The sequence below is a fragment of the Acinonyx jubatus genome, chromosome B3 (assembly GCF_027475565.1).
Source record: "Acinonyx jubatus isolate Ajub_Pintada_27869175 chromosome B3, VMU_Ajub_asm_v1.0, whole genome shotgun sequence".
Taxonomy (NCBI): Eukaryota; Metazoa; Chordata; class Mammalia; order Carnivora; family Felidae; genus Acinonyx; species Acinonyx jubatus.
In genome coordinates this window covers 53,028,341-53,044,346 of record NC_069386.1, presented here as the reverse complement: position 1 = coordinate 53,044,346, position 16,006 = coordinate 53,028,341, and the positions used below count along the sequence as shown (strand labels likewise).

At 38.7% G+C, this 16,006-nt stretch overlaps 1 protein-coding gene across 7 annotated transcripts in view; it reads right to left on the bottom strand.

Moving 5' to 3' along the window:
* Positions 1–16,006, bottom strand: part of ATP8B4 (ATPase phospholipid transporting 8B4 (putative)) — a 252,542-nt gene that overhangs the window by 99,075 nt on the left and 137,461 nt on the right. For all 7 annotated transcript variants that reach the window (XM_027067227.2, XM_053224036.1, XM_015063454.3 and 4 more), the window contains 2 exons: positions 12,817–12,899; positions 3,404–3,562 (listed from right to left, as the gene is read on the bottom strand). In XM_027067227.2, the coding sequence (XP_026923028.2) occupies positions 3,404–3,562; positions 12,817–12,899 (242 nt within the window). The remainder of the gene's footprint in view (positions 1–3,403; positions 3,563–12,816; positions 12,900–16,006) is intronic.

Sequence of the window (16,006 nt, the reverse complement as noted above, 5' to 3'; positions counted from 1 at the left end):
GCCACCCAGGTGTCCCTTACATTCTCAACCATAAACGAAAAAGTACAGTGCCTGCCACAGAGTAGGCACTCAATGAATAACTATTTAATGAATTAATTTATTAAGTACCTGCTATGTTTTAGGCAATATGTATATGTGCTTTTCATCTATTATCTCAGCTAATGCTTAAAACAATCCAATGGGGCACCTAGGTGACTCAGTAGGTTAAGCATCTGGCTCTTGATTTCAGCTCAGGCCTTGATCTCAGGTTCGTGAGACTGAGCCTTGGAATATTCTCTCTCTCTCTTTCCCTCTCTGCCCCTCTGCCATTCACTCACAAAAGGAAGGAAGGAAGGAAGGAAGGAAGGAAGGAAGGAAGGAAGGAAGGAAGGAAGGAAGAAAGAAGTTAAAGAAATAAATAACCAAAACAAAACAAAACAATCCAATGAATGAGGTATTATTATCCTTATTTCACTAATAATGAAGTATTTAAGTAACTTGCCTCACATTTCTTGTCTAGTAAGGATCAGAACCAGAGTTCAAAACCAGATATATCTAACTTAGAAGCTCTTGATCTTAACCACTATTTTTAAAACTATATGAAATACTCCATTAATTCGTTAATTCACTGACTCATTCAATCAATGTTGTATTTAAGACTGACTCATTCAGATTCCAAACAGGAAATAGATGACGCACTGAACAAGGATAATTGGGGAAAATTTTTTTTATAAAGGGACTCTTTACAAAAGTGTGGGAGGGGGTACAGAGTAAGCAAAAGGTTAATGCAGTAACCAAAGACTTAGTAACAATCAAGAGGTTCCTCTAAGCCAGGGGGAAGGGTGAGTGAGGGGAGGGAGTGGTAACTGGACCCTAAAGGACAATAAAGAGTTTGCAGCCTTAAGAAAGAGAAACTTTATGCTGAGGGTCCCAGTCAGGCTGAAGTGACCACACAGGGAGGAAGTTTGGGGAAATAAATACCTTGACCTCAGTGTTCTTTCTCCCTCTGATCTCTTCCCAGAGATCCTTCCTTAACTAGAAGCCAAAATTCAAGGAAACCTATTAGGGGAAACCATACAAGTCAGCCTCCCAAGGCAGAAAGAAGAGTAGGAAAGGTGAGAGTAGATCTGGAGGAGCAAATGGAAGACATCCAATGCAAAAATCTACTATGCACCAAATGGTGCTGACTCCTATGGATTCCTTAAATGACTAAGACTCCTACAACTCAGAAATAAGACTTCCTCCTCTCTTGAGTGAAAGAAAAACTATTAACAGAAAGGCATGACCTAGCTGTTAATGCATATTAAACCCTCGTAAATTATAGATTTGTAAAGCAAACCACGTCTGCATCAACTATATTCCTTACACAATCCCTAGTGATAGGTGCAACCAGGGTAATAAAGAAAGAATAGTTAATAATTCACTTTGGATAACTTTCATAAGATCTAAGTGTTCAGCTGGAACTCATTCCCCAAATTAGATATCTTAAGATTCAGGGTTATGAAAGACTCATCTGTTCAAATCTGACATTGATGAAACTAACTATTCCCAGCCTGTCACTATTCTAGTTAAGCTTCCTCTTAACATTTGCACCCAGACTCAAGTCAATGCAGGCATTCTCTGCTTTACAAATATTTGCCTCATGAAGGTCCAGTGAACATCCAGTCCATATCACAAAAGAAGAGGATATTCCCTACTTCTGCCTGCCAAGATCCAAAGGGCAGTACCCACTCCCAATTCTCAGTCTATGGAGCAGGCAGTGCATTTGGAATTGAAGCTAGAAGGAAGAAGCAGGGAAGGAAGAAAACTAACATTTATCAAGCATCCTCTTCCATATGCATTGTCTTGCTGAGCCTTTAGAGTGACTCTAATGTATTCATTATCCCCATGTTACAGCTGAAGGAACTAAAGCTTAGGAAGTTTAAGTAACCAAGGCTTAACATCCTGCAGCTGGTAAACAAATCTGAACCCAGCTCTGTCCAGTCCAAATTCTGTGAGCTCTTTATTATACCTGCTTGGAGGGAGACCTGTTCAACTTACTACCCCTCTTTCTCCTAAGTATGCACATTTTCCCATAGAGCAAACCTTATGGAGGAAAACTTGGCTTCTGAGTGGCTCACAGCAGCTGTCCTAGCATAACATGCTGTAGCTGAACCATAGCTCAGTCATTCCAAACAAGTTCACAAAAATGCAAACAAAATGTTGGGCTATAGCCCATTCCTAGGATAAAGCTCCTCAATTTCTATGATGACAGGAAGCAGACCAGAAGGGTCCTTCCCATGAAAGGACCTTCAAGAAGTCTCCCCTTCATTGTGTGGGAAGATAAAGGAAGGTTGATATATAAGCCTCTTTTCCCAACGCAAGAGAGATGCAAATAAGAAAATATGTGGTCACAGGTTTATTCCTCTGACTAATGAATGAAAGCATCTGATGAGAGAATTATGAAAGCAGATTCATCCCCAGATAAAAGAACATATACTGCCATATTTCTAGGGATTTCTCAAGTCCGTACAATGGCAATACCCCAAGCAGCAAGAGCCTTACTAAAATCCACAGCTGAAAGTATTTAGGAGGAATTGGGAGGCCTTTTCCAGGTTTGGAACACTTTTGAGTCTTTAATAAACATTTGTTGTTGTTGAGGAAAGTCAGTTAAGAAAAACATTCCAATTTTGATTGCACATAGTCAACAGACCCAAAAACACGTCTTATTTCAGTGTCATAATAAACAGGATTTTTAAAAATCCAGGGCTGGCAATTGATGCCATGAGTACAATTTGAGTGGCTTTATGTAGTGGAGCTACTGTAAGCTCCCTTAGCAGGAGAATGCCACCTTGGGCCTGTAGAGATAAAGTAGAGATGCAGAAAGTGGCCAGCAGGAAGAGTAAGAGGCACTTTCCCTCCCTCACTGCCTCCATCATGTAGTCTTTCCAGGACCCACTGCCTGCTGACAAATAATAGAAGAAGCTACAGAGTATAAACAGAAATGATTGCAGTATCTCCAAGAAACCTTTTCCAAAAGGATTACCTGACCTTTGCAAACTACAAAATTAACAGCAGAGAGGGGTGGGGGGCTTTGTTTCATCTACTTCCTTCCCCCACTTTAAAGTTGATTAATACACACAAGGATGGGCATGACTTAGGTGAAGATAAAGAAAGAGAAATTAAACATTGGGGATCTAGCACCCACCAAGCAATGAGGGCCCAAGCACCCCTTAAGAATAAGATCATGATGTCAGTGGCTGCTCACACAGGGGGGCCACCCAGACTATTTCCAGAGCAGTGATGCTGTCCTCTGCCGTCAACCCAGAGCAGCACCTTGTGTGGAACAGATGCACCATGCTCATCCAACCTGGAGAGGTGCAGACTGCCCATGCATACCTCAGGAAGGACTCCCCCATAGCCAACTCCGGGCAGTCATGTGTACCTGCAAATATAACCATTCCGAAACACCAGCTGGTGTTTCTCAGGATGCAGCCCCTCAGGATTATCTTCTCATTGTTGAGGGAGTGCTTGCTGTCCTTCCAAGAGAGAACTCCTGTGAATTTATCTAATTTGTTGTTAGGCGCCTCACAGACAACAGTCCCTGTAAAAAAAAAAAACAAAAACAAAAACAAAACTTGTTTATGACTCACCTCAAACTCTGTTTGGAAGTCCACAGTACTGTGTTACCACCCTGCTTCTAATACACAGGATATTTTTCCTTTTTTTAGAGAGTGCAATGTTATGTACACAAGATTGTACTAGAAAAAACACGCTTGACGGGGGCGGGGGGGCGAGGTGAGGAGGGGGGGCGATGAATACACAGATGGAAATCTACTAAGTGTTTTTAACACAGCTTTCCGCATTGTTTAAGTAACAATAGAAACCTTGAGATCCATGGGTTGGTTTTTTTTTTCCTCAAATAAAAATCATTTACCTGTACTTGTAGTTTGTAACAATGATTTCTGAAAAGATAAAGCAGGGACTGTCCTAAAAGTCTTTCTTACACTCTTTTTACTTACTGTGAACTTTTACAGAGGTTAAGATGGCATACTTCCAGTTTCACAACCAAAGTCAATCAGGCCTTTCTAGGCTCAGAATTTCAGGGGTCCTACTATATCCCCCCACCAAGAAACCTGGGCCTTGTTTGCCACATGTGCCTGAGAATGCATGTGATTCTTTTCAGCTGTTCTAGGCTTCTTATCTTGATTAGATGCAGAGTTCTGAGGCCTCTCAAAGCCACCATATAACTTGTCCCAACCTGACCAGAATATGTTTCCAGTTGTTTTTTTTTTGTTGTTTTTTTTTTACTTCCAGGCCTATTCCAAACCAAGGGTATGCCCATTCCAAATCAAAAAATCAATTCGTTCCATTATTTCAGTAAGAAAATACACTTTCAGGGTGGGGGTTCTTTTGACAGAAAAAGAAACCAGAAATAATCTTGTATGGACCTTTTCACAAAATACAACTATTAGATTAAATGCATTTGCACTGCAAACTGCTGGGGTTAAACTTCAATAAGTAATGAGTACCAAGACTTGAAAGACAGAGGGAGAGAAGGCAAAAAGGGGGAAGGAATTAAAAAGAGAGGTGGTGGGGAGATCCAAACAGGGCTCAAACCCAAGTCGGCGGTGAGATTAGCACCTCTCAAGAACAATAAAAATACACGTGTTTAATCAAAGCCAAAGGGAACGTACAAAGTGGCATTTGGAAAATACAAAAGGAAGTCTTCAGCACTGACTGGAGAGAAAGGAGACCAGCCCAGCCTACAGAGCCTCTGTAGTTCTCTGTCACACCACTCACCCAGCACCTGAACCTAGAGGCTTCTTACACAGACACCCTTCCTTCCTATGATGATAGCTTTTGCTTTTAAAACTCTTAGAGGTGAGGGGCGCCTGGGTGGCGCAGTCGGTTAAGATCTCGCGGTCCGTGAGTTCGAGCCCCGCGTCAGGCTCTGGGCTGATGGCTCAGAGCCTGGAGCCTGTTTCCGTTTCTGTGTCACCCTCTCTCTCTGCCCCTCCCCCGTTCATGCTCTGTCTCTCTCTGCCCCAAAAATAAATAAACGTTGAAAAAAACTCTTAGAGGTGACAGCAGCCAGTTTTCACATGGCCTGATGACTCCTGACCAACCAGATTACTAACATTGGATCTTGCATGAAAAACAAAAGAATAAACAAAAAACAGAAAGGAGAGAGGGCCTCGGGGCCTAAGGACTGCTTTTTCCAAACTCCTTTTTCCTTTCCCCAGTTATAACAAAAGTGCTACCTAAATAGCCCCCACTTGGGCATTCGCTGGCGGCTTCCTGGACATCCACCACTTATCGAGAATACTGGCAGGATGATTTGGGTGAGGTTAAATAACCTGCACAAAGTCATTTTTTATACAAAGGGAAGTGGCTAAATTCTGGTTGCTCCCATTATGGCCTATCACTGATATTAAAAAGTAAATTAAAGTTGATTTCAACTGGCCCAAGTTGTTTGGACAATTATGTTGTGGAAGAGGGGACTTTTTCTAAATTCTAAGAATTCAAAGTCTTTTCCTCTTGACCAATAATTTTCATTCCTAAATTTTGTAGAAGTTTGAATTGAGTATCGCCAGCAAAACGTGCATAAAATATTGGGTTGATAGCAACCCTTAAAGCTTATTCCAGTTTCTTGACCCAAGACTCAATTTCTCAAGTCTTCAAAGTTGGCCACCAAAAAAACATAAATAAATAAAAATGTGTTTTGGGCAAAAACAACATGATACACAGTCCCTGCCAATAGAAATATAAAAAACAGGCTCATTTGATCATTTTTATTGTCGCAAGCAAAGACTGACATGGAGACAAATACAGCCTTGAACATGTTGGCTCACTCCTCCCTGGCCCCAAGGCTCTTCCAACTTCTGGCCTGACACCAAGGGTGTGGTTCTAGACAGGAACAGGCAGTAAGGCCAAGGGGTTCTGCCTTGGTTCTTGGAGGCCAACCCCCAATTCAGCCTTTCTCAAAGAGTGTGGTCCTACTGATTTAAGTACTAAATACAGAGCCTGGTCAAAACAAAGTGGTGGGAACAAAGCCAAAGTACATTTTCTTTTTTTTTTTTTTTTTTGTCTTCAGAAGTACTCAGCTTCCCCTTTCTTAGCCTTGTTAGCATAAAACAAAAGCTTCCAAACTTTTTCTTCCCTTTTCCAAAAAAGGGTAAATAGTTTCCTCTGAAGAGAGCACTGTATTCACGTCGTATCCCCAGAGCCTACCATACTGCCTACATAATAAGATCTTAGTGCATATTTGTTGTAGAGATGGAAAAAAAATTCCTATGGTTTCTAAAGAGAAGGTGGGAATTGAGATGGGTGCTAGAGTAGATTTAAGATGAATGAAAGAAGTGGATTTATTTCCATGGTGATAATGATAAAAAAGGAGTGGAAGACCTAGGAGGCTAGCCACCATCATGGGCTTAGGTTGACCTAACTCTAACAAGATACAAACATATCTGAACACTCTAGGGGGGGAAAGGGGGAACCTTAAAGCACATCAGAAGCAAACAAATAGGTACCCTAGCAATAAAGCATAATAAAGACTAAGGAAAAACTTTAGGACCCTTCTTCCTTTTGCTAATAGTACTGGAAAAGAGTTGGAGGCAGTAAACAGTCAGACAATGAATGAGAAAACAATTTAGGAAAAATAGTATTTTTTTCTCAGATAGTTATTCACTGTAAGCATGTTTAGAGCAAAGTCATCTTTAATGCGCAATGAAACAACTGGGACAAAGATCATGTCAATGAGGAGATAGAAATATAATCAGACTAGCTAGTTTTACGTTTTCCCCTCTGAGGAGAACAGATACGAAAGCAGATAGCAATTCACCCAGTTCACAGTCACACAGAAATGTTCTAGGTCCATCCTAGACAAAATCCACAAGATTTTATTCTCACCCTTCCTCAGGATTCTAAATTTAGTCATCTGGGTTGTTGGTTAATAACCAACCTAATAGCTTTTTTCACCTAAAGCATTTACCTCCAAGTGGAAATCTATAGTTTATCATGAAAATGGAAGTCAATACCCAATATTCCATGATTCTCCAGAGAAGTTGGCTTTCGTGATGTATATTATTATTAGCATTATTTCTTGATTATCTGCACTGCAACTCTTTAATAAGACAAATTATCTACTGAGTAAGACATCATCATTGCTGTTAAAGAGTTTCTCCAGCCAAGAGTTTCTCAGAGTTTAGGAGACTGACCATTAATTGTTGCCCTGATGATGTGATACATTTTTTTTTTCTTAGAAAAAAGAGTGTCACCTTCCTATTTTCTAAAGCCTCTTCATTCTTCAACCTTCAAGCCTCAGCCACCCATCATCACTACCATAATAGCCATATCAATACCAGCAGTAAAAAGGGAAGCTATTCTTCTTGCCTTTAGATGGTATATATGTCTCCTACAATCATATCAGCTGTGCTGTTGGGCTGTGCCTCTGTCCAGGTGAACGGGAAACTATCTGGTAAGTAAAAAGTCGTAAGATGTTGACCAAGCCTTTTTTTTTTTTTTAACAAAAAAGAGATGTTTGTTTTTGTGTATTTTAATTACACACATGCTATTCTTTATAAAGGACCATAAAATACACCAAGATTCCTGAAATAAAGAGTCAACCTTTCCCTGGTTCAGAACTCAGTATTAACAGTCATACAAAATATGTAAACTTGTCATAAACTGCAAAAAAACAGATCTCAGTCCAGTCAGTAACAATATGCAACAGATTCTTAAACACATTTGCACAATTTATATCCAGCACTTTCCCCAAGGCATAAAAATGTCCAGTCTACAAATGTATAACTGAAAACTATCCCAGCTACTTATTTATAAAAAGCTTTTCAATTCCCGTAAAACTTTAACATGAAAACTCAAGGCCTGCTCTATTTTTAGATTGTTATAATATTAGATCAACTTATTTATTTTTCCTTACAAAATTCAACAGACTATTTATCAATTATTTTCTGATGTTAGAAATGTATAAAAACATTTATATAAAAATTTTTTAAATAAATAGATTTACCTACCAAAACCCAAAACACTGTCTTGCATGTACTGGTCTCTATAGTTAGCCAACTCTTCTATAAACTCTTGTCCGGGATCCTGACATTCAAGATCACTGAGAACATTGCTGCTTTTTAAAAATATGATGATGTCATCTGAGTCCTAGGTATACTTGATCTCTGGTAATTAATTTTGTGCCTTTCAATTTAGAGTATTCTTAAAATTTATTTCTTATCCTGATCAGGAGCTAGGTTGTCATGCTAATTCCCCTACTTCTCCAATGCTGACTTTCTGCTTGTAGTTCACAGCCTCTTGTAGCCTTCCATAAAATAGGCTTTGCCAGCAGTCTTGGGCTCATAGTCTGGCTCTTCCACTTAGTAATCATGTGCCATTGGGAAAATTATTCAATTTTTCTGAATCTCAAATTCCTTGCCCATAAATTGGAGGCAGTAATAATCTCTTCCTCTCAAGGCTATAAGGATTTAATAAGATAATGTGTACAATTACTTAGCACAATCCCTGGTATATAGTGAGTGTGTTTATGTGTCAACAACATGCTTAAGGCCTGAGAACTGTAGGACCTTTGCCAAACTAAATTTGGCTCATTCTTTGGGAATAAGCACTTGTTCAAAAGTCTGTCTTCCCTGCCAGGCTATCAGCTCTGTGAAAGCAAGGCCTAGGTCTGATTTATTAACCACTGTATCTGCAGGCTTAGCAAGCCCCTGGTCATTGTGTTAAATACATTTTTACTGAGTAAATGGACAGATGACTGAGTGAATGAATGAAAGAATGAATGAAAGTTTCATGCCATGCCTAAGGAGGTTACTAGCAAGACACTGTCCTTGGGTTTAGGTGCAAAAGTGAGGAGGCAGGAAGACTTATGAGGGATATCCTAAGGCCCTAGCCATCTCAGTTTTGAGTCTTGGTGTCCCCCATGAGGACTTCTCTAGGAATATGAGTGGGAAACTCAGGTCTTCAAATACTTGGAAGATGTGCACTTATGATTCAAAAACAAAAAACTGTAGTTTGGTGCTAGAGAAAGTATTTTGGCAAAGTCTCAGAAGAAAAACCACACAGTAACTAGAAGCAAAAATAACACCATACCCAGATTTGCCCAGAAGTCACAAGCTAAAAGATATACTTAGCACAGACAGAGAGCATGGGAAAGGGCGTGCCTCACATGTCTGTGTCATCTATTAGACCATGCCACAGCTAGGCAGGGCACTTCCAAATGTACACTATGTTGATATCATGCTTTTAGCTTAAACTAAAGGATGCAATATGTGGTTTCAATTCCCACGACTCAAGGAAGGTTTTTCTAGTCATCAGAGGAAAACCTGAAATCTAGTGATAACCATTATGACAACAGTGAATAAAGACAAAAAAAGGGGAGGGGCTAAGAAAGGAATGGAGGAGAAAAGGTATCAAAGGAAACTAGATAATACATGTGGAGATATCTTCTAATCCTACACACTTCCTACTGCATCTTGTGCCTAGGAGATGCTTAATAAATGGATTTCATTACTTAATTAATATGGAGAGAGCAATGAAAACAAGAGGTGAAGAATTACAGAAAGTGAGATAATGTATGCTGCGAGATAGCACATGTAAGCTAACACAAAGGGTGGAAGAGGAAGATGGAAATAGATTAGTAAGAAATGGAGGGAAGAGAGGAGAGAAACGGGTAGAGAAAAGTGTGCTTATAGTATAGAGGGTTTGAATGTGTGTGTCAGAGGCAGGGAGAGACTGAAATGAACATGTCTAAACTAGGGTTTGGAAAGAATGGAGTAGAGGAAAAGTTGAAGGCTTTAAGAAAGCAAGAGCTTTAATGGGAAGGATTTAGTGTTTATTAACTATCCCAACACTTTCAAAGACTTTCCATACCACATCTTGCATCACCTTTCTGGTCTTTAAATTTGGCTGCTAACAGGGAAAATATAATTTGTATATTGTGTCTAGTTTAATCCCTTAATCCCTCTAGTTATTCAAAGATGCTTTCTTGGAAATAGGAAATCATATTTTAATATACAGTTCAATTCAAAATATTGCCTTAAACTTTAAGGTAGATTGAAATTCAACACAAAATTTAAGAACAAAAGTGTAAATTCAACAGAAATCTGGTGCTTAGTTCAGTTCTAAACTGAAAAGTGACCACAGTTTAAGTATAAATGATTTCTAAATAGAGAGGTCTGTGTTGCCTTTGAGAAAACAATTATGTTAAATATTTGATGAGTTACTTATGCTCCATGAAGCAAATTCAAGCCACATCTAGTATGTAATAATTATTAATGTACTTTAGAAACAAATTGTATGAAATATTTTTAAAAACTGTTTTCATAAAGAGGCAAGTCCCTTAACCTTTCAGGATACCCCAGCTATATGAAAGAAACTATTTTAGGTGAGGAAATGTCTTCTGGCTTCAGCCTGAGCAGCACCACTTGTATTGACTTAAATATGGTGCCTATGTGTTAAATTTTGTTTGAAAAAATATTGAGATGAAGATCTTATAAAATCACCACAACAGATAAGCCCTCTCTCAGCCACCTGCCCTCCAGGAGCAGGCTACCCAGCACTCTTGCTTCATCCTTCAAGTTCCCATCAGGAAGTTTCTACCTCACCCCATTCTTCCACCCACCATTCCCAATCACTTAACCTTAGGCCCTTCCTTTGCCTTCCCCTGTCTTTCTGGGGCCTCATGTTGATCCTGCCCCCCATTTCTGGCATTTGCAACCATTTATTCATGCACTGAACAAGTGTTTATCTAGCACCTATTATGTGCAAGGCATTGTTCTAGGAACTTGGCATATAACAGTGAGCAAAACAAAGATCCCCATGTGGCTTACACTGCAGCAAGTAGAGATGAACAATAAATAATAAACAGAAAATAAATAAGTTATAGAGTATGCCAGATGGTGATATGTGCTATGAGAAAAAGAAAAAGCCAAACAGGGTAGAAGAGATAGAGAGTAAGAGGAGTCATACTCTGACTGAGAAGGAGGATTCTTGGCCCCATTCCTACGGTTGCATGTAAGAAATCAACCTAATCCAGCCTGGCCCTTGATGCACTATCCTGGCCTTGATCTATGATCAGAATTCTTGGAGGGTATAGTAAAGACAGCACTCAACAAATGTATCTGCTTGTTATTTCCCAGCCTCCCTTGCATTTGGGCCAGGCCCATGTGACTCACACTGGTCAACAAAATTTGAAAGGAAGCAGTTAAAAGTCAGTGTGTCCTTGCTTTAGTGTGGTGACCTTAGAGGCCATTAGTCTAGGCACCATGGCTAGAAGATGGATAAGGCCGCCTGACCTACATCAGAATGTGACATGCACAAGAAAAAAACTTTTACTGTTTACACCACTAAGATTTCTTAGTGTCTGAACTGAATCACAGTATGAAAAAAGTGAACTGGGCAATTATAACAATAATTTTCTGCTTTTTTATGGTAAAGAAGACTAAAAAGCATGAATTTTTACCTCCTCATAGATTGATAGAGGAATAAAGGTACAATTCTGTCAGGAAAGAAATGAGTAATGGTAAATTATATTTAGGTTGCCCTTTTAGGACTCCATAAATATTCTATGAAATATTTTAAGCAAGTATTTTGATTCATGAAAAGAATTTACTTTCCTTGGATTCAAAGAACAGTAAATTTTCATTGAAAAAATTACTTAGTAGAAAATGTATAATTTGTTTTACTCCAATCAAAATATTTCTTGGGCCATTTAAAGTTTCCTGGCTATTCCCCTGACTTAAATCTCAAACTGGAGGAATATTTTTTTCTACAAACATTTATTATAACAGCACACATTTAATAGAGATGAAAATATTAACAGCCTCTAGACAGAGTTTATAAGCAAATGCAAAGTACAGGCAATATAAACTCTAAGCGGTGCACTGGGGAAATTTGACAACTTAAAATTCACCAGTGCTTTACCCCATAGGATCATGCTAGGACGCCTGACCACATTTTCCTTTAAACAGACTCCAAAGAAAATATTTGGAAGACAGTCTCAAACTCAAAGATTCATTAATAAATAAAACCAATCTATATGGAAATATTTGTGTTCAAGGACAGACATACAAATGTGTAAAGCAAGAGACCACTGAACCCAAAGATTCTCCCATAGCCTATTCTGGTGCCTATAGCCCTACTGTTAATGGTTCTTTCCTTTTACTCTTGAAGGATTTTGTTTTTCTGTGACAACTTTAACAGAAAATAACAAGACATAGGTGGAACAGAACAGGCAGAGGAGATGGTTTCCCATGCTGAGAAGAAGGGACTGGGTTGAGTGGTGTGAAAGTTGTGATAAGGAAACCATGGTCTCAAAGAGCAACAGCTGACCGACTTATTAATAAATCAGAATTTTCTTCCTGAACACCTACTACCTTTAAGACATTATGCCAGGCAAGATACAGAAATATATGAGGCTGGATTATTTTCTTGGCAAACTTTGCAGTCTAGTATTTGGTCTTTGTCATGGAGCCAAAGAATAGATGAACGGTTAGACCTAGAGCTAGAAGTACAAGTATGGCTTGTGTTCATCCACAGCAAATCTGCACAGGGCCCCAGGGAGGCCAAGGTCAGGCAAGGGAAGGGTTTTGTGGGACTAGAGGAAATGAGGTCTACAGAAGAGGAAACAAGGATGAAATGAACAATGAACTAATAAAGCCATTCTCCCCTTGGTAAACATTTTTACTCTTTTGCATGAGATTACAGGCTTTGATACCTGCAGAATTTTATGTCCTTCCAAGTAAAAAGAAACATGAATTAAATTTCAGATAATTATTTCATTACATTACTTTTTGGTTTTGTGATTTTTGTTTGTCCATTTTAAACACTTACCATCAAACTTTGCAAGTCTGCTAATATCTGCTCCAAGTTCTGAGGTAACTGATAGCGCATGGCGGACTTTCAGGTTCGTTTCCCTATGAAATTAATTGATACAACATGAATTTTTACATGGAACAGCCCAATAGCATCTTACATAAAGTAATCAGGCGGGTGCAGCACATGCAAAACCCAACATAAGAGATTCAAGAAACTCCCTTCAAATGTCATTCACACCTCTCACAATGTCTCAGTAAAGTGGACAGGGCTTTGCATGCTCCCGAGAGTTGGCATTCCACCCATGGCACATCTGCATAACAACACAGTAATCTGTTTTGTTATTTGAAAGAACAGAGTACATAATAAATATGGTTTCATTCGAACCTACTCAGACATCATGCATGAGTTACAAAACACATTAGGAATGGGAACACAGTTGCCAAATAAAGGAGGCCAGTATCACTCTGGAGTCTACTATCTACATGAGAATTTTACTTGTAAAAGATGGTCATGGCTAATTTCACAGTAGCTGCAATTTAAATGGGAAGGGGAATATAGCTTTCTGCCCTGTGGAGAATCAAGCCCAAAATCCCAGAAGTCTGGAATCATACAACCAGGCAGGAACTCTGCAGGTCGTAGTGAGCTGGTCATCTTCTTTCAGGCGGAACCACAGATAACATTGGACAGATGGCCCTGTGGTCCTCATGAAATGACCAGTTGTGAAGATTGTATGGCCATTACTCACATCTCGCATGTAAGGGCTTGACATGCTGGTTTTCTCACTGAGTTCAACCTAGTTTTCTTCTACTGTAGCTTAACATCATCGGTCAGAGTTCTTTTGTGGAAATGTTTAGTAGTGAGTTCACTCAGTCCGCAAATACTGATTGAATACATACCATAGTCACCCATGAGATTCAGTGCTGCCCCACAAGGGTTACTGTTCTCTTTAGGGAAAGAAGTGGTAGGTAAAAAGCAAATATCACCATTTGGAATGACAAACCATGAAATAACTGAATTCAGAGAATCAAGAAGTAGGTACTTGAGAGGGCATTTAATCTAAAATTCCCATAAAGGAGTTTCACAATGATATGACAGCATGAAACCAATTCAAGGAGTACCCCCTTGGTGAAATAGCTTTCTGTAGGAGACACTAAGTTGGATATATAATTGCAGTTACCTTGTTTAAAACTAATCTCATGGCACAGTCTTTGCCAAATCTATCAACTCCTAAGAGGCAGAAATGAGTAGGGGTTGAGATACTCAAGAACAACTTCAAACTGAGGTAGAAATTGAGCTGGGCTTGAAGAACAAGAGTGAGATAATGGCATTGAGGCCAAAGGGCCAATGTGCCCATCGTTTAAGCAAACTTTATTAGGCAATGGCACCAGTTAAGCAAGACAGCCATCGTTCCTTAACCTAGCTCTACACAACGTGTCATTCATCAAGGTTTATCATCTTTTTAAGCTACTTCCTCAGAATTCTCTCCAGCATCTCACGTCCATCTTCAGATGTGTAAACTCAAAGGGAAAAGTAATCCCCAAGACTCCTAATTAATAGTGTTGTGTCATGCCATAGTCTTCTTCCTATGCCTCAGTATCTTGGCTTCAAACTTCAAAATGACTTTCAGCATAAGAAATAATACACAAAGATCCTGTATACCCTTTCCTTAGTTTCCCCAACAGAAACATTTTGCAAAATGTCATGATATCACGATGTCACAATATCACAATGGACACCGATACAGTCAAGATGGGGAACACTGACATCACGTGTAGCCACACACACTTCCCTGCTCTTCTAACCCATTTTTAACACCTGCAACCACTAATCAGTAGTCCCTTTCTATCATTTGCCAATTCAAGAATACTACATAAATGGGCCTTTGGGATGTGACCTTTCGGGATTGGCTTTTTTACTCATCATAATTCTCTGAAGATTTATCCATGTTGTTGAATGCATCAATAGCATTCCTTTTTATTGCTCAATAGTGTCCTACGGTATGGATATACCACAGTTTGTTCAACCTGTTGAAGGATATCTACGTTGTTTCTAATTTTTGGATGTTACACATAAAGCTGCCATAAACATTTGTGTACAAGTTTTTGTGTACCTTAAGTCTTTATTTCCATAGTATAAATGTACAGGAGTGAAATTACTGGGTTGTCTGGTAGTTGCATGTTTAGCTTTTTAAGAAACTGCCAAACTATTTTCCAGAGTGATTGTAGTATTTTACATTCCCATCAGCAATATGTGAGTGATCATGTTTCTCTAAATCCTTGCCAGCATTTGGAGCTGTCACTATTTTTAATTTTAGCCATTCTGATAGGTATGTACTGACATCTCATTGTGGTTTTAATTTTAATGTCCCAAAGGACTAATGATGTTGAACATCTTTTTATGTGCTTATTGGCCATCTGTATGTCATCTCTGGTGAAATGTCCCTTCATATCATTTGCTAGTTTACTAATTAGATTGTTTTCTTAATATTGAGTTTTCAGCATTTTTCAAATATTCAAGATAAAAATATTTTGTCAGACAGACAGTTTGCAAATATTTTGTCCTAGTCCGTAGTTTGTTTTTTTCAACCTGTTAACAAGGCCTTTTGCACAGTTACAATTTTTAATTTGAGGAAGTCTGATTTATCCAATTTTCCTTTTATGAATTATATGTTTTTTGTGTCAAGTCTAAGACCTCTTTGACTAGCTCTAGATCTTGAAGATTTTCTCCTATGGTATTCTCTAAAAGTTTTATAGCTTTATGTTTTACATTTGAATTCAATTTCCTTAAAAGTTACAGGGCTATTCAAATTGTCTATTTCACATTGAGTTTGTTGTGGTACTTTGTGTTGTGATGAAGCGGTCTTTTTCATCTAAGTTGTTAAATATGTATGTATAAAACTGCTTGGAGGATTTTCTCAACCTTCTGGCATCTTCATGATCTGTCATAATATCCCCTGGTTCATTCATGATATTGCTATTTTGTGTCTTTTTTTTTCTTTTTCAGTGTTCCTAAGGTTTATCAAATTTATTGATGTATTCAAAGAATCAGCTCTGTCTTTGTTTCATTGATTTTTCTCTTTTTGTTTTCTGCTTTCAAGTTCACTGATTTCTGCTCTTGTCTTCATCTGCTTCCTTCTGTTTGCTTTGGGTTTATACTGTTATTTTAGAGGTTCTTGGGATGGGATATTGCATTATTGATTTGAGAT